We start from the raw sequence: 18,009 nt of genomic DNA on the forward strand, positions 1-18,009 counted from the left end.
CATCAGTAAGTGCAGATTAATTAATGAAAATTTTAATGCTTGTCCTGGGAAGGAAGATGACAGATTTGGAGCTGTAATGGGATTTTAATTGTCTTCCTTTTTAACAAATGTATTTTGCTTCTCTTTCGAAATAATAATAACAGTGATGTTAAAAATTAAAAAACATGCCTCCTTTTGAGGAAAGGAAGGCTTGTGCTCACAAAGTGTCAAATGCCACATCCTAAAATAATGCTCCTGTATTGGGATGAAGGAAAATGCTAAATTAGAGGCACTGGGGCAAAGTTGCTTCCTATAAATAAATGGGTGCTGAGGGAAAGGGGATGTGACTCACTCTTGACTCCAGAAGGCCAAACACTCACTGCCTGTAGCCATGGTCTTTCCCAAATCTGTCCCATTCCCATTGCCCCTCTTCCCATGCTGCCCACCCCTCTCACTGTCACACGTTTTAGTCCATCTCTTTAGGGCCCTGAATCATCTCCTTAATTCAAATCATCCTCCTTAATTTGGTTCACTGGATTGAAAAGATGGGGATTATGTAGAGATCCTGGTGGTACCAGCCTGCCTGGGGAAGAAGCCACATCCTTGACCATGAGGGAGATTTTATCCTTTTATTCCTTTCCTTCCCTTTCCTCATGCTCCTGTGAATTTTATACCTTGTATTTTGTGTGTTGCTGGGAAGTGGCTCTCCTTGACACTCCCAAGGTGACTGGCACTCCTTGCTCACCTCTGTGGGAGCCGTGGGGAATCCCTCGCCCTCCTTAGTGCCATAGGTCCTGGTCACTCGCTAACCCTGGGTGCAAAGGAGTGAGGTTTGGGTCTTATTTCCAGTAGAAAGTCTCCTACCTCAGACTTTGGGGCTTTGTTTTCTATTAGTTCCTACAACAGGTCTCTGATGTCAGCCTTCGGCTTAGATATTATTAATAAAGATCATGTTTTCTACACTTCAAATTAGCTGTTAGCTGGCCTGCTGTGGTTTTTGGTCTGACAGGAGGAAGATGTCTCAAAGTCATTCATCTTTTGTTTACAGAACATAAGGTATCATTCAGAACCCACCTCAAGTGAGCAAGAGGGATCCTATTGATTTCACTGGGCTTTGGATCAGAGGTTGTAGAGTCCTAAGCATGTGAGTTAAGAAATAAAAGCTTAATACTTTAAGTAGCATGGTAGTGCAGGACAGAGGAAGGGGAGCAGAAGGCCTGAAATACCAAGGAAGTCTCTCAGGACCCCCTAGAAAGTCTTTTGCAGCCCAGAAAACATCCCAGGTCCAGTCCATGCTGCCATAATGTGAGGAATGACTTCACTTCCATTGTGGGATAGGAAAACATATCATTAAAAAGCAGGGCCAAGAAGGACACAGCCTGTGTGCCGGGCAAGGCAGTGGCTGCATTTGTTCTAAAGCAGTAAACAGATCTGTGCAGGCAGGCCCAGGGACTATCATTTCCTGGGGACAGCGTGTGGTGGGGTGGCTGATCCCAGCGGGATGCTGATCTGGCACAGATGCCAAGGCACCCAGTGCTCCATGGCACCTACCTGTGCCAGCAGGCAGGGAGGGTCAGCTGGAGCTGGGTGTCAGGGCTCTCTCTGCCCAGGGCTGCAAAAAGGCCCATGGCCTTTTTTCAGTGCATTTACACTGCACTCAACAGGAACATGCATGTAAGGCAGCACCACTTAGCCCTCCACTCAGCCTGGCAGCAATCAAGGACAAAAAACCATTTAGAAAAATTTTTCCTGGTTTGTTGCCCTTACTTGAAGAGAAACAGAGTGCAGAGTTTTCAGTGGGGTTTTGGGGAGTTTAGTTTCAAAATATTCTGCCATTGCTCATGGACAATTTAGTTTTTGAAAATGAAACACTACAGGCGATTAATCTACCATATGACCTAAGCGTCACTGTTATTTCAGTCACAAGAAAGGTTGAATTTCATGTAGCCAAGATTACTGAGGTTTTAAGAGCATCAGTATCAATTCACTGCTACAATTGCTTTTCTCCATATTTTTGTTCCAGGGCCATAACCACCACTCTGACAGCTCTCTGTGCCTGTTCCAAAGACCCTGAAACCAACAGTGGGCTCTCCAATGGCTGTTGGGGGTTTTGCACAGTCATCTGCTGGAATCACTGAGTGTGCCACGGTGCAACTGATGCAGGAGTACCAGTTGCCCTCAGACTGTGATGGCAAACTGAGCAAGAAACAGATGAAATCCATCAGAAAACCACCAAAAAACTGCACCAGCAGTGAGACAAACATTGATTGATGCTGACACAGCATTTAAACATGACTGTGGAGGTTTCAAACTCTCATCAGGTGGAGCAGCTCCATGATCTGGAACTCCCCAAGGTCTCTTCCCCCTCTTCTCTCCTGCCCCTCTAAGGTGGCAGAGTTACCTCCTGGCCACAGGATTGTACCTGACAGGCTAGATGTGGCCCTGCACCCCTCAGAGCTGCTGGGCAGCAGTCCTGCTCCAGCTTTCAGGCCGAAAGCCCTGCACATTCCCATCATTGGCCAGAATGAAGGAAGTGCTCTCCCTTTCCCTCTGCTGCTTTGCACCCAGGAGGGTGAAGGAAGAGCCAGGAAAAGCACAGGAGGAAGTGCACTTCTTCCTCTCGCTCCACTCTGCTAGGAATAAGGAGACAGCAGGAGAGACAAAAAGGGTGGAAAGGCAAGAGATGGAATGAGCAAAGGTATTTCCCCCTAATTCAGTCCTTTTTTGGAGGCACTGTTGTTTTAAATGGACTGAGAGGTATTTTCTTCTGCTGCTGAGACACTAATAGGGAGCAGTTTTGCTTGACACTGGGGCACAGTAAGCAGGTCAGGCACCTTAAAAAAACGAATTTAAGCCTCACTTTCTGAAACCAAAACTCTCATCGCCTTCCAAGGATACCAATATGCATATTTACATTTACCTCATCTACAACAGCAAAACCTATTGGCCTCATCTGATCACAAATACTCTCAGTACTTTCCAATGTCAGTCTAGCAGGTATGAAATCTTTCCCACATTCCATTGCCATAATTCTGAAGTTAACCTGCCTGCATCCCCACTGCCCTGTCTGGGTGCCCTCCATGTGCCACTTGTCCTGACTCTGGTGCTGGAACAGCAGAGCACAGTGACATGACTTCAAGCAAAGCATTAGCTGTAGCTCTGGCTCACCACAGCTTTGCCATAGCCTCCCCAAAGGCCTTTTGCTCATAAGAGAACATTTTGCGTTTCATGTTTTCATTGTAGATGTGTTTTTCAGTCTTCTCTGCCTCATTTTGTCAATGATTAAAGAGAACCGTAGGTGAGTTTGCATTAAATCCAATAGCAAGCATGTTTTATTTTGAGTCTTTTACATAATAGCTTCCAAGCACCAGGACTTACAATTTGTCTCCTACTGCATTCACAAATTTATCCTCTCAGAGCAGAACTACTAGGAATAGATTTTTTTATTTCAAAGATGAAAAGATCAGGATTTTACTGCAGAAAAAGCATGGATTCAACTGGGTATAGGACTGGAAATTAATTTTTTTTCCAGGATATTTATTTTTTGTTTGGTTATTTGTTTGCTTTACATATAATCCCACAGCAGTGGGTGGTACTCACATCATCTCCATAAACAAATTATCTGGAAAGCAACCTGATGTTTAATTTCCTTAACCCATCAAACCCTCCTTACCTCATAGAGCAGCATGCCAATCTGAAACCTTGACTCAATATTCTGAGTAAATGGGGGGAGGAAGGACGAACTTCTGGTTTTTCTTTCCCACTTTTGTTAAAAGGCAGCCAAGCATGACTCTTCCTACCCTGACTAACCTGGGTAGGTGCCAGATGGATTTTTCCTTTCTCTAGGCAATGGCTCAGGAATTTCATCCAGCTAGAGCTGGGGCTGTGGGCTTCTTGCTGGCCTTTTCACTCCAGCCTCCCCTTTCTCGGCAGTTAATCCCATCTTTCTCCCCACATCCACTATTAGCTGGACTGTACTGTTTCTTGACAATCAGCTTACAGCAGGGACTAAATTCTGCCTTTTCCTTCTGGAAACAAAGAGATGTGCCTGAAAGAAAAGCTTCCAGCCACTCATGGAATAAGAAATTAAAATCCCGAGGCAGTGCCTATGGGAGAAGAATGGATGGCTGGCCGAGACAGCATGCTGACCCAGCTCTTTAAAAATAGATTTCTTTTATGTAGTTCCCGATATTTAACATGGATAGCTAAACTTTAGACAACATGATTCTCAAAAATACTGTGAAGTCCAAAAGGAAAATCTGATGTGCTCATTGATTAGAGCATCTTAACTGCTTTGGTTTTTGTGCCCTACAGCAAATCCCAGGACACAACATATATGGATTTAGCTTGGGAATTAGTTCCCTGTTCTAATCCATAACTGCAAAATGGCTTCCAATACTAACCAAAATATTTAATTGTCACTTCTTTTCTTAATGAGCAGAACTACTGAACACACTTCAGGCATTTCCTCTGCCTAAATTATACCTTTCTTCCTTCTATTTCTTATCAAACTTGCTCACATTCTAAAAAGACAAAAAAACTAACAGAAAAGCTGAGTTGTACCTCATCAAATTATCTGCTCTTGTGGTGTGTAAGCAATGAAGAGCATACAATTTGTAACACTCAATGTTACTTTTGTAATACTCTGTGTTACTGTGCTTTAAAATCTCCCCAAGTATTGAAGGGTTAAAGCTTGCTGCGTGTGCCTGTGACCTGGGATGTTAAGATTCAGCCAGTGTAGCCTGGCTCCTGAGGGAGAGCCCTGGCATGCAGACCCAGCAGCAGCAACCCAGCCCTGGATCCTGGCTGGCAGCACTCTCCCAGCATGAGCATTTCCCAGACTGAGGAGCCTGCCTTTGCCGAAACAAACCTCACTGGAAAATGGCAGCTAAACCCTAAAGCAAAGAAAGCATTTTTGAGCTGAAGCCTCCAATTTTACCTGACAGAATATCATTGTATTTACTCTGAACTCCCTCAGAAAACTCCAAGGATTCCCTCATTCTCAAAAACATAAACAAGTTTCAGTTTCTCTTTGATTTAAAAAATCTTGTCTTTTCACTCAGCCAGCATCTGACTTGTGCTGTAAGATTCTGGGTAAGTTTTCACCACTGGGAAAACATTTTTTTTAGAGGATCAGCTGTCCCCACTCCTTTCTTTTATGTTTGTTTTGGTTTTTTTCTCCTCTCTCAAGGAATACTGAGTAGCCTTTAAGAGAAAAAAGGATTCTTGATGGCCAGTTCTGCTGAAATTAGCTTTTGAAATTGGAGCACATTTTAATATAGCATTGTTTCCATAAAGTAAAATGTAGAAGGAATAACACTACCTCTCTGTGAAACACACAGAACCTTCAACAAATAACACTAGCTCCTCCACCACCCACACCTAGGCTCAACATCATATTTTCACTGAAAGTTACTAAAATACATCTTTAAAGATAGCAGAGGTACATATTCATTATTTGCCTACTATTTTTTTTCCACATACAAATTGAGTGCAGATTACATCCCTGCCAATTTTGTTTCCAATAGCATAGGAAAAATAAAACTATAACAAATTGCTTTTATTACTTCCTTAAACAAGAATTGAAACTTGTCCAAAAAAGCACATGAAAGACTAACTTTGATGACTTGAGCTTTTGCCAGACACAGTGCTGATATAATAAAGCAAAAACTTAAATGTGTATTAATAGAGGAATAAGCAACTGGGCATTAAAAGAATGCTTGATTTTAATAGCACAAAGTGGGTTAATTGGTTCATTGATGGCTTGCACTAAATACAAAGCAGATTTTCAATGGAAATATTACATGACATATCCATGTTGTCTCTATTACTAAGTTTCTCCAACACCAAGAAGCCTTACTGACTTTGGGAGCATCTTGGTGTGCTGTGATGGTTCGTCAGGCCTGATTAGCAGCACAGTAATTAAGCATGGCCTTGAAAAAGAGCCTCATTTATTTGGCACAGGAATTATGAGTACACCAGGGAACCACTCTTTGTGTTTGTCTAGTCCCCTCCCCTTAGGATGTAACGCTGCTAACCCTGAAACCACCAGGAACTTCGCAAAGGGTTTAAGAGGAACCAAGACCAGATCTCCCGGCTCACCTTGCTTTTGGCCGGGGAGAATTATGGTAACAAACTGAACCTTCCAAGTGACACCTGTGGATGTAAAAAGCATTGTCTTTACCTAACCAAGGGTTGGCTCAGCACAGGGGAGCCTTGTGGGGTAGGAGAGCGCGGGCCCAGTAGCGCAGGTGTGGTGTGTGAGATGCTCTGCGCTCCGGCCGGTGTGGGGAGCGGGGACTGGCCACCGGCCCTGAGCTGCTGCTCCCTGCTGTGGGCTTCTCTGGCCAGCTGACTGGACCTGGAGGCCAGCTTCAGCACTGGGTTATCGGCTCATCAGCTCGACTTTCACTGCCTGCGGCACCTGGGGCACCCAGAGTCGCGCTTGGCCTTGCATGCTGGGGGAGCGGGCACGGGCTCTAAGGCCGATAAAACACAGCTCGCTCCTCCACTGCCACCCGCCTCTTCTCTGGTTACAAGGAGAAAAAAAGAAATGTTGTTTCAAAGTAAAACCCCGTGTACTGACTCTCCATAAACGCTTCCATTTAGCCAAATGATACATTTTACTTAAGCACAGATGAGAAGAAAGGGGAATGCAAGGGAGAGATCTACGGATGTATCTAAACCTCCCTTTTCGAAAGCCATGCATGAATCTCTTTTAAATGTATGACAATTCATCCTCTGTTTACTCTAGGCAAACAGAAAAACTCATGGTGGAGCACTAATTTTCTCAAGCTAATCAAGAACATTAGGTCCCAACAGATTCATTTAATAGAAATATAATAGGCATTCCTGCTTGCTTTTAATCTTCTCTAGCTGCAAACGCTAAAATGAACAGCGAATTAACCCTGCCTTGGAACAGAGATTCTTTCACAGCTGATATCATCTCTCTTATGGCTTGTAAACACTCCAGGCTCCCTGTAAGTGCTTTCCTGGCTTTCGCTCTTTCCCCACAGCAGAGGAGAGGAATGGAGAGGAGTGGAGAGGAAAGGATGCTTTGGGTTGCATGCAGTTATGAAGGGGAGGAACAGGCAAGCTCTGAAGGGAGGACTGCCTGTTAGCAGAACAAAATGCAGTGCCGCCACCCGAAAACAAGGCAGAGCTAAAAGGAGGATGGGAGAGTGAGTTTTGGGGTGCTTTGGGGAAAGGAGGGGGGACTTTCTGTGCATCACCAGGCACTCCCTGCATGGCTCTCCCTGATTTACCAGTGTACGACAAGGCAGTGAGACAAGGCCATTCACGTGCTGACATCAAATATATTATATTTTTCAAGCAATTTGAGATCTTAAACTGTTCACGGATAGCAGAACTAGCATTAGAACGCTAAAACAGTAAAAAAAAAAAAACCTATCATATTTCATAATGTATGTCATAATGAACAAAAGCCTTTAAAAAAAAAACGGTTTTCACTGTGCTAAAGTAACAATCTAGACTTGTTGTAAGTATGTTATTCTTACAAGTAGTTCGCAGTTATTCTTGAAGGCAAGTCTTGGAGTTTCCTTAGCATAGTGCTGCTGGGGAAAATTTTCAGCATGTCCATCTTCATCTCTAGCCTGAAGGGAAATATAATGGCCTATTTAGGGACTTATAAATAATGGAAGGAAAAAATAGCTAAAAGCATAACAGCTCAGATCATTAAAACAGACGGGAATCCCAAAATACAACATTATTAAAAAGTTTCTTTAAATAGTCAGTACACCTTTTAGATATGAGAACTTGGGATGCTGTTTTCTTACATAGCTTAGATTGAACATGCAAATTCATTGTGGAGTTATAATTAGAACAACAAAAGACAAAACCAAAATGAAATATTTGAGCTGGAAACTGAGTAACTCAGGGTTTCAATTTACTCCATGGCATTTTTCAGGATTACATTACATATGTACTCGTTTAAACTTTTTGACATGCTTAAGCGATCCCTAGATGATGTGCTTGTATTTTCAATTTAACAGTAAGGCCAAAAAAAAAAAAAAAAATCAAAAAACAAAAAACTTTCATACTCATAATTTACATGTAATACTATTACAAATAAATGGATTCCCCCTCCATGTTTAAGTGAAGCTTTGAAAGGAGCAATCATTGAGTGAGAACAATGATCCTTCAGTCAAATGCGGTCAAAATATTTAATGACAAAGATGCATTAAAAGTTAACTGGTTATTTGTAACTACACTGTGAATTAAAAAAGCTGAAGTTTAAATGGAGACATTACCAGAGCCCATTAGCAATCCTGCTTGCATATAGTATTTTTCCCTTCTCATCTCGAGCGTTTTCTGCTTTTTGAGTTAAAGCAAAAGGGAGAAGCAGGTGAAAGGAGGAGTGTCAGCAATACGCTCATTACACTGTTCATTTGAGTGACACTTGCACTCCGTTCCGCTCCATCTCATCTGATTCCTGACTGTTCACTCTCTCCCTCTCACAGCCTCCCAAAATTCACAGCTGAGCTGTCTCCCTCACATATGGCTTGCATATAATTATGCACATTCCATTTTACACTGCATTAAAATGATGAGCTCCTGGCTCCCTGCCAGCCTATTTAAATCAGCCCCTGCCCGAAGAAGCCGGGGAGAGGAGGAGGGCAGAGGCAGGGTGACCGGATCGGGGGCGAGGGCTGAGGGCAGGGGCAGCCGGTGAGAAGCAGACAGCTCTGGCACCCATCCCTGCTGCTGCCCGGTGTGTGCTCCCGGGACAGGGGTGCCCAGGGATGCCCAGGTGCAATCCGGGCTCACTTCGGTGCCTGTGGCAGCCAGAGCTGGCGTGCCGCTCGCCCCCCGCGCAGCGAGAGCCGCCTGTCACCGCGTGTCACACGCCCGGCGCTCAGGCTCTGCAGCGCTGGCATTTATGAAAGATATTTACACCTTGCGGGCTCTGCGACTTGTTTGTCTTCAAACAGGCTTCTGCCTCTCCCCGAGGAGACGGGCTGGGGAAGGGCAGACGTGGGCTAACAGCACTGGCGATTTTTAGGAAAACATGCAGGGCCTGCACCTCAACAAAAGGCCCTTAACTCCAGCAGGCCTTGACTCGGGCCTCTGCTTGTCAGCCATGGGGCGTGAACACAGTTTGCCCAACAGAAAATGCCACTTTTAACAGTGCAAAATTTGTCCAAAGGTGTATTTTGGGAAGTACCTAAAATCGATGAAGATTACAAGAACAGGGAAGTAGGAAAAAAGTTAATTCTGTATGTTTCTTAACAGTTTAGGGGATTTTCTTTCAATGCTCTCAATAGTTGTGGGGTGAAAAATGTTTGAAGTTTTCCTTTAAAACCACAATAAAGAGTGGTTTCAGATTCCTGTGCATCTGAAGTCACTTTTATATTGACAATGGTTTAAATGTGTTCTTCCAATTATTAGTTTGAAACTAAAAGCTCTCTTACACAATAAATTTACCTCCATGCTGCATGGAATATAAAGCTCAAATCTAACCGGGTTTTCTAAAACAAAAACACACCTCAAAATTCTCAAAATTTTGAAAATTAATTTTGTCCTTTCCTCCTTGAAGGAATATGGGCAACTCAGTAAAGCTCTTCCAGGTCATCTAGAAGACAGCTGGGAGATGAATGCCTTGCACAAATAGAAACAGACCTGTCAGCTCGGGAAAACAGATGCCAATGGGATGCTCAGTTGAGGGACAGCTAGGGAGATACTGGTGGGGCACATGTGTTGTGTGGGGTTCTGAACACTGCTGGTGCCCCCAGACCACTGAAATTTTATCTTGGCACCAATGCAATACATTGTGCATGTGATGACTGGCACGTTGTAACCTGTCAGTGACCCTCTGGAGCGTTGTCTTGGTGCACGCACACACCTTCTAAAATGAAATGGATATCAGGGTGTTTGGAGTGCATCTGTCAAAATACAGAGACAAACCCCACTGAACTTCACCTGCTTACCAGAATTGCCAGTTACACAAAGGTTATTCACCCCTGCTGACAGCAGCATGCTCCTGCTCCTACTGATCTAAACCTTGCTTTATTTAATTTTGGATGTCACTAAAATTTCCTAGTCTCAAAACCTGTTTAGCTACATACTGCCATAATTTGCTCAGACAGCAGAAATCCATCTAATTTAGCCAGCTGGTTTCCACTGTAAAAAACACCTATTCTGAGCAGTCAGGCCTGATTCTCCAGTATCTTTCCATTAATTTATTACTACCATCTTCCAGTTGTAAATAATTTGCAGAAGGAAACACTCTTACGATGTTCATCACTGTTCTAAGCACTCTAAAAAAGTGGTTCAGAATTTATCTTGCAATGGTAATATTGTGATGCATCTGTGCCTACACTGACCCATTCTCAATCACGGCTGCACATCTTGTGACTGCCTCAGCTCCCCAGCATCTCACTCACAGCAAGCTGGCCAATCTACAGCTTTGCCATCAGGCCTGGCTGCCATGGGATGCTATTGTTGAAAAGAAAACAACTGCAAAAAAACCCAAGCCAAATCTGTGATATCACTCTAATTTTTTTTTTTTTTAATGCTTTGATACTGCTAAAATCATTATAGGAATGCACGCATCAAAAAACGTATGTACTACCTGCTAGATGTGATTGATTGCATACATGTAATACATGGGACAACTGCTCTCACAGTACCTTTTTGTTCCAGGACAAGAAAAGGCATCAGCTCGTGTTCTGAGGCCTGAAACCATGGTTGGCACTGCTAGTTTTATCAGTGCTAAACTGCTGCAACTTCACTGTGGCAGTGCCTCTCCTGGGATTTACTGAATCTCCTAATTCAATACCCTCTACTGACAGACAGCCCCTTCCCATCAGCTGCATGGGATCCGAGAGGGAAACCAGCCCATCACCAGCCCCTGGGACACCGGGCTGGACACCTGACAAGACCAGTGGCACACACACACACACACCCACACACACCACCTTACTTAGCCAGAGTAGAGCTCACTGCCCAAGGAGCGGTGCTGGCAAAGATGATCTTTGCCTCCTCTTCAGTGAGGAAACCGCAGCTAACTTGGTGGAGCTGGTTGGGCTGTAAGGTCAGCCTGATGATGGCTTGTGTGGGAAATCATGGCCTTTAATTGCAGGTTAGATATCAGGAAGCCCTTCTTAATGACAGGTACAGCAAAGCACTGGAGGAGATTGCCTAAGGAGACTGTCAAAGCCCCATCACTGGAGTTTTTTAAGAGCAGATTAGGCAAACATCTGCCAGGAATAACACGCATGGAGTAGCTCCTGATGTGGGGAAGCTGGACAGATGAGAGCATCTCCTTTCCTAGGTCCCTTTTTTCTCTGCTTTCTACTCCTGAGCTTTGAAAGAAAATGGCAAGAGGCTAAGGAAAAAAAAAAATTAAAAAAAAACAAACCAGAAAACAGGATCTGAAAGGATCTCTCTGAAAATAGCACAGCATTTGATGTTCAGAGATATGTGTACTCATTAATAAGTTCATGATGACAACTATCTTTGGCTACAGAAACTGTGCTATTTGCTCGTAAGCCAGCCAGCCTATATTTGTGAAAGATGCCAATAGTTTGGAAACAGACTATATATTCAGTCAAGATTCCTTTTTTTAACACAACGGAGGAAGAACAATCTACAGCAGAATTTCCTCCTCTCCAAAGAGCGTGGATATTTGTTTCTCCTTATTCTCAGAGAAAAATTATCTTGATCCAGACAGAGGATTCCTTAGCTTCGGTGCAAGTCTTTTTATGCAGCTTTAGCCTTGGGAGAGGAAATCTGTGCTTACATTTTAATATTAAGGGCAGGATCTTACGACAATATAAGCCACAAGGCAGATTGAACCAAATCATTTATTAAGATGGAACTTGTTAATGCAAAGCTTCCACTAAAATGGGACAATGCATTTGCAACAAAATCCTACTGCTTAGTCCACAAAACTCTAATGCCACTTAACCAAAACCACCTAACATTAAGAGCAACAGTCACTTGAGTAAGGCAGAGTGACAGAATATTAGTCTGCTTACTCGGGATAAAATTGTCACCTAATTTCCATAAATGTCCTTTGAAACAGATGAAACACGGGAATGTTACCCCCAGACACGTTAAAGGCAGCAGGCATTAGCTGAATGTCTCTGCTAGGACAGAGAATAAGCTGCAAGGAGCTGAATAGCGTTGCTATAGAAGTGCAGATAATTGTGTCAGGGCTCCTGTCCCGTGGCGATGAACAGAGGAAATTCACATCACCCTTAATACTATTGTCTCCAGAGGCTGGCTGCAGATGGGAACTGAAAGCTCTGTTTCCGTTTCCACCACAAAGGTTATCTCTCCTTTCACTGAAACTCGAAGGAAATCCTCGGGGAGACCCTAATCCTTGAAATTCTAGTTCCTGTGCATTTCTGTTGTCCCAGATAATCAATTATCATGCTCTTTACATTCACTGTACCAGCAATAGTAAAAATAGTACTAAACTTCCACCTGCTGGGTGTATTTTTCCCAGAAATATGAACATGCTTGCTGTGGGCTGGGTGGTGGGGGAGCCCAACACCAGGGTCCTGGGTGGGAGTGCTGAGCTGGGAATGGAGCAGGGCCAGCGAAGACAGTCCAGAGAGGATGTTCCCCGGTTCACCACGCAGTTACAGGAATGAGCAAGCCCTCAGCTCAGAGAAAGTCTTCCCTCAGGAAAAGCTCCCACTAATGTTTCATGAGATGTTTGCTCCTCACAAGGATTTCAAGGTTTTCCTGAATCACAGAGTGATGGAATAAGCGGTATTTATTTGCTTGTTGACTCTCTCAGCTGCATTCTATTCACTAATCTCTACAGTGGTAATATTTTGCCACTCCAAACCTCTAAAGTCTTCTCAAGATTTTTGAAAAAGTCACAGGTATTTCAAAAACATGTCAAAACAAGGTTTCATAAAATCTCCCAAGACTCAGATCACCGAAAAGAAAGGACCTAAAGTCACGCTGGTTGTTTATCAAGTTGTTATCATTTACATCCCACAAAAATTGAGGTTATCCCTTCAGCCTGACCTTTGATGGCCATACAGGTTAGAGATGATCACCCTACCCAACATTTTCTAGCCTGGGGTGTCTTTACCAGCAGTGACTTTCTGCACTTTTGGTGGTGGTCTATGGAGAGCTTGCAGGTCACGTGCTACTAACTGCCCTTGTTTCCAGCTGCTAAAATGCATTTAAAGACAGCTAAAAATATATTAAATACTTTCCTAATGTTATTTTTCCATGTAAGCAACTGCTTTAGTCACCACAGGAATGTTATTTGATCGCCAAGGGGAGGGGAAGTGGTCTGTGAGACAATCTGTCTACTGGAGGTGATCTACAAAGTTAAAAAGAAATTGGGAATATGCCCTCTTGTAACTTCATTATTAAGCATGCAAAAGAAAACTGGAAGGGCTTTTGCTGACTCGTTGCCTCCTCTTCTCTCGCCAAACATGCCACACAAACGCATGTACCAACACACACGTGCACATCCCCACACATTACTTAAGTTAGGAACCGAGACCTTGCTCGTGCTGAAGGAAGGCACCAGTGGATAGAAACCAGCAGAAGATCACCATGACAAGCCAAACCTTGGCACTGCCCATGCAGCTCTCCCCAGCTCCTGAGAAGAGGGCAGGAGACAGCTTTTCCTGCCATTTTGTTGCCTGGGCTCTCTCCATAGACTTCCTTGAAATTTCTCCTGGCACTCAGCTGCTCCCGGCTCCTATACATGACAGTAGAGATTCCACAGCTGTGGAGTCCCTTTCCCAGAGGGAAGTTATATGGTCCCCAAGAAGGAGCAAAATGTCCCTGCAAAGTCCCTAAGCAGAGCCTGAGGTTCAATCCCCTGCAGGTATCCTCAGCTTGACAAGGCTCCCTGTTGCTGTCACAGCTATTGCTCACAGCTGCTCTTGCCTTACTGTGACATGTCCAGTGCAGACACTGATGAATCTAGACCCAAACTCCAACCTTTGTTCAAATTTTAGTTGCCATTTCAAAAGCAAATACAAAACCTGAATGCAAAACCACTAATGGCCGACTGGATTAGGAAAACATCTCGAGTCCTCGTGTTTAGGAGAAGGTTTGGTGTGGAAGCAGCTTCAGGAGGCAGCAATCTGGCCAGTGTGATTAAGCCCTGAGAAAATATCTAATATCCTGCAAACTTCTCCACTGTGCTGACAGACGAAATACTCCCTCCCCGACTTCAAAAACAGTCACTAGGTCAAACCTGCTATTCTAACCAAACCCAGCACACACCACTTCATCATCCCTTTCTGAGCACATGTAAAATCTCCTGACAAACAGGCAGTTTTGCTGAGAAAAGCCAACTCAGAAAAAATGCATTACAACAAAGAAGGAGAAGGTGCCAAACTGTGGAATGATAGGGCACTGTTTCTGAAATTATCCTTGTCAAAGCAACTGAGGACTGTCACGTTCACTCTCTTGCATAACTGAAGCACACTAAAAAATCCAAACAAATGTGCCTGCAAATCTGAAAAACAGTTATTTAAGGATCTTTTCTTCTTTTTTTTTTTAAATGCACGTGTTCCACAGGCTATGGCTCTGAATGGTCCAGCTTTATGTATTAAATTTTTCACTCAGGATTTCATGGTATAAAATTCTCCACAGTTTATGTTTAAAATGCAAGCTGCAAACTCTATTATAATGTAAGGAATATTATAAGTGGATCAAAAGGAAATACTAATAACAGTACTAGTATAGTGCCTGCTAAAGTAATAACTTCCATCCTACTGCATTTAAAACTTCCACCAAAAAATGAATTCAGCTTTCTGGATTCTATAAAACCTTTCCTCCCCTTCCCCCAGTTTTGTTTCATATACTTTGTAGAAGAACCCTGATCTCCTGCTGGACTTTTTATCCTTCCAGGCAAAACCAGGATTTTCTTTTTATACAGTTTGCAATGCTGTACATTTATGGCCCTTTCTACAAGGGTCATAATATACCTAGAAAAAACTGGTGATCACTTTCAGTGTCCTAGTACAACCAGAAAGAGCAACTGAATTAAAAATATCAGTGTCTACTGCCCTGGATTGCTTTTCTAATTTTTGTAGGAAGAGTTGTAGAAGGTTTGATATGTTAAGTGACTTGCATGCAAGCCCACATGCAAGATAAGGTGGTACAGCCTCGATCCAGTTGCTCAAGCAGGGAACTGCCTAAAGCTCTCAAGTGAAAACTCTGCATTAAGCCTCATATTCCCACTGCATTCCAGACTTATGGCCTTTTCCTTTCTCTATCAGCCAATACACAGGCAGTTTCTGCAGCATTCCTGCCTTCCACGGGACTGCACTACCCTTTCTCTGACAGTTCATGGCATGGTGATACGTGAGAAGTGTTCAGATGGCTGCCTCAAAAGGTAATTTTTCAAACTGCACAAACCTTTAAACACATCAAAAATTTTTTATAACCACTTCCAAATTGTCAAAGAATAAATATAATAACAAAGCACATAAAGTTGAAATAATGTGAAATAAACTTTGTTTATTGCCCCTTTGAACATTTTTTCAACAAGTCACTGCTGCGTGGGATCTTCACAAACGTGAGCCTATCCTGCTAATCTCCCTCCTGATTCACAACAGGCTTGATCCAGAGACACTAATGGACCATGCCTGACAGTTATAGCAACATATCCAATACCCAGCCTAAAATATGGCCAGGAAAGAAATGAAAATATACGACAGACTTGCTGGTAGCTTCCATTTGTGTAACGGGTAGCTCACACCAGCATAGGTGATAAGCTTTCCCTCTCTCTTCACATTCCGTGATTATTATAATTTATGAGATAAAATCAATTTCCAAAGTATTCTGTGTGTTTCACTGTCAGGGAGCTCAAGTGTCCCTTGTCACTGCTGCCATTTCTACATGGGTTCCCCTGTCCAGGTGACAGATTTGGACACAGGGCAAGCACACATTTCCAACGAGCCTGCCAGAGAAGCAGGGAGACAGAACACAAGACCAAAGAGGAAAAACAGAAAAAAAAAGAAAAAAAAACCCCAAAACAAACACCAGAAAGAAGTCCTGTCAGATGTTAGTAAGGGTTACCTAAGGCTCACAGACCAAACAGATAGCTGTCCCTAGTGAATTTGTTTTAATGCATTTGCATATTTCAAGGTTTTGCATTGTAAATACCAGAGCAACAATGCGGATTTTCTCTGATTGCAGTGTCACATATATGATTAATCATCTTGACTCAGAGCATATTTTTTTAAAGCAATTGCAGGCTGGTTTAATGAACTCCTCTCCCACTGGCTTTTATAGACTAGTCATGATCAACATACCATTAAGATAAACCTCGTGCCCCATCCCTCCCCCCTCTGACAGCTTGCCTTATTTGCCTCACAACAGTCAATATCCAATTAAGAGGCAACGGATTTGATCGATACAGAAGGCAACAATAAGACTTAAACAGCTGGTAAATTCTGCATGTACTCTTTTTCTTCAATTCCCATCTTCATGGTGTATAAACAGTTCAGAGCTTTGAATAAATGCAGAGAAGGAAAAGCAATGGCCAGGTCTGGCTGGTAAAGCTTTCCCTCAAATGGGCAGTGTCTGCAAGCTACTGCACAGCCATAAATGCTTGTCTGGGGGCACTGCAAGACAGGCAGGATCCTATTCTCTGTATTTTCTTTTAAAGGGTGAAAGTAGAAATCTCTTCCTGGTCTGGTTACAAGCCACATGTCACTTGGGTCATTCACACATGAAAATGGAGGGGCTGTAATATTATTAAAACAATCATTTATGAGCTGAGCCAAGGGATGACTGGTCTGGAGAGGGAGGCAAAACTCAACAGGAACAGAATATAGGCAAGAGAACAGGCAAATACAGGGTGAAAAGATATGAGGGGAAGCTTTGATACAAATGACATATTCTACAACCTCAGTATCATCTCCCAGTCTTTCTGCCAATGATGAATGGCTGCAATAAAATGTGGGATAGTGGCACATACAAGCAGGAGAAAAGCAAAACCTGCTTAGTAGTGAGGACCATTCATTTTAAGTCCCAGCAGCCCAGGTAGAGGTCAAGGACTTGAGGTCACAATATTGCCACTGCCTTTGGGTCTAACACTAGGTACAGCACTTCTTCCTCATCTCCTGCCACCTTTTTTCAAGGCTTTTATTCAAAGTTTTACTTTCAAAGACATTTCACAGAGTACTAGGCTGATATAGGCCAAATGAGGTACCCCTCCTTTTCCAGGATTCCCACTCTATTTTAAATAAGAAGTCATGACCATGTGGGATGCCATGCTCCCACTGACAAACGGGACCTAACCCAAACACCTCTGAGCTTGCTCCCAACACTGGCAGAAAGTTATTCCTAAGTCACAGTGGCATGCTTGTGTTCTCTGCTGCCCACTGCAACCCTCTGTCATTTGGAGGTATTCCAATAACATATATCGTGTCTAAAACCATGAAACTGTCTACTCAAACTCACAAGAAAGCTCAGAGCATACAGATCTTTTTCGGCAATGGGAGGCAACTGACTATAATTTATCTTCCCAACTTGCCTTGGGATTTGAGAAGTCCCATTCTGAGTTCTCCTTTCTGTCACAATAAGATGAAATGTGCTGAAAAACACCTCCATCCTCCCAGCTCCCTTCGCTACCATCTTCCACGGGGAGCGGTTGCAAGTAGATCTTTGGCCAGGTTTCTGAATCTAAAGTAATCCACTTCTAACTGTTCCCAGCAGTTTACTTCAGGCCCAAAGTTTTATCAGATGACACCTTTTTTTCAACTCTGTGCATTGCTATTTCAGAAAAAAAAAATTATACTACTTTGACTCTTAAAGATAGACTTTAAAAATGGGGATGCTTCCCCTCAAAAAAGGAACAGAAAAAAACACATTTTTCTGTCTTCTGCATTCACTCAAATGGCTCTGCCCCTGACTCACCTGGCCCCTTACCACACAGCAAAAGTCTGCATGTTTTGCCACGTAATCCTGTAATCCTGATTTTGATGGTTGGACTTGATGATCAATTTTGACAGTTGGACTTGATGGCATTAAAGGTCTTTTCCAACCTTAATGATTCGATGATTCTCTTTT

At 43.1% G+C, this 18,009-nt stretch overlaps 1 protein-coding gene across 4 annotated transcripts in view; it reads right to left on the bottom strand.

The window, feature by feature from the left end:
* Positions 1 to 18,009, bottom strand: part of LOC121341391 (sine oculis binding protein homolog) — a 113,625-nt gene that overhangs the window by 42,487 nt on the left and 53,129 nt on the right. For 3 of the 4 annotated variants that reach the window (XM_041414852.1, XM_041414853.1, XM_041414854.1), the window contains exon 5: positions 7,497 to 7,592. The exons of the other annotated variant lie outside the window; for it this stretch is intronic. In XM_041414852.1, the coding sequence (XP_041270786.1) occupies positions 7,497 to 7,592 (96 nt within the window). The remainder of the gene's footprint in view (positions 1 to 7,496; positions 7,593 to 18,009) is intronic. 4 annotated transcript variants of the gene reach the window in all.

The sequence above is a fragment of the Onychostruthus taczanowskii genome, unplaced genomic scaffold (assembly GCF_017590055.1).
Source record: "Onychostruthus taczanowskii isolate IOZ18803 unplaced genomic scaffold, ASM1759005v1 scaffold48, whole genome shotgun sequence".
NCBI classification, from domain to species: domain Eukaryota; kingdom Metazoa; phylum Chordata; class Aves; order Passeriformes; family Passeridae; genus Onychostruthus; species Onychostruthus taczanowskii.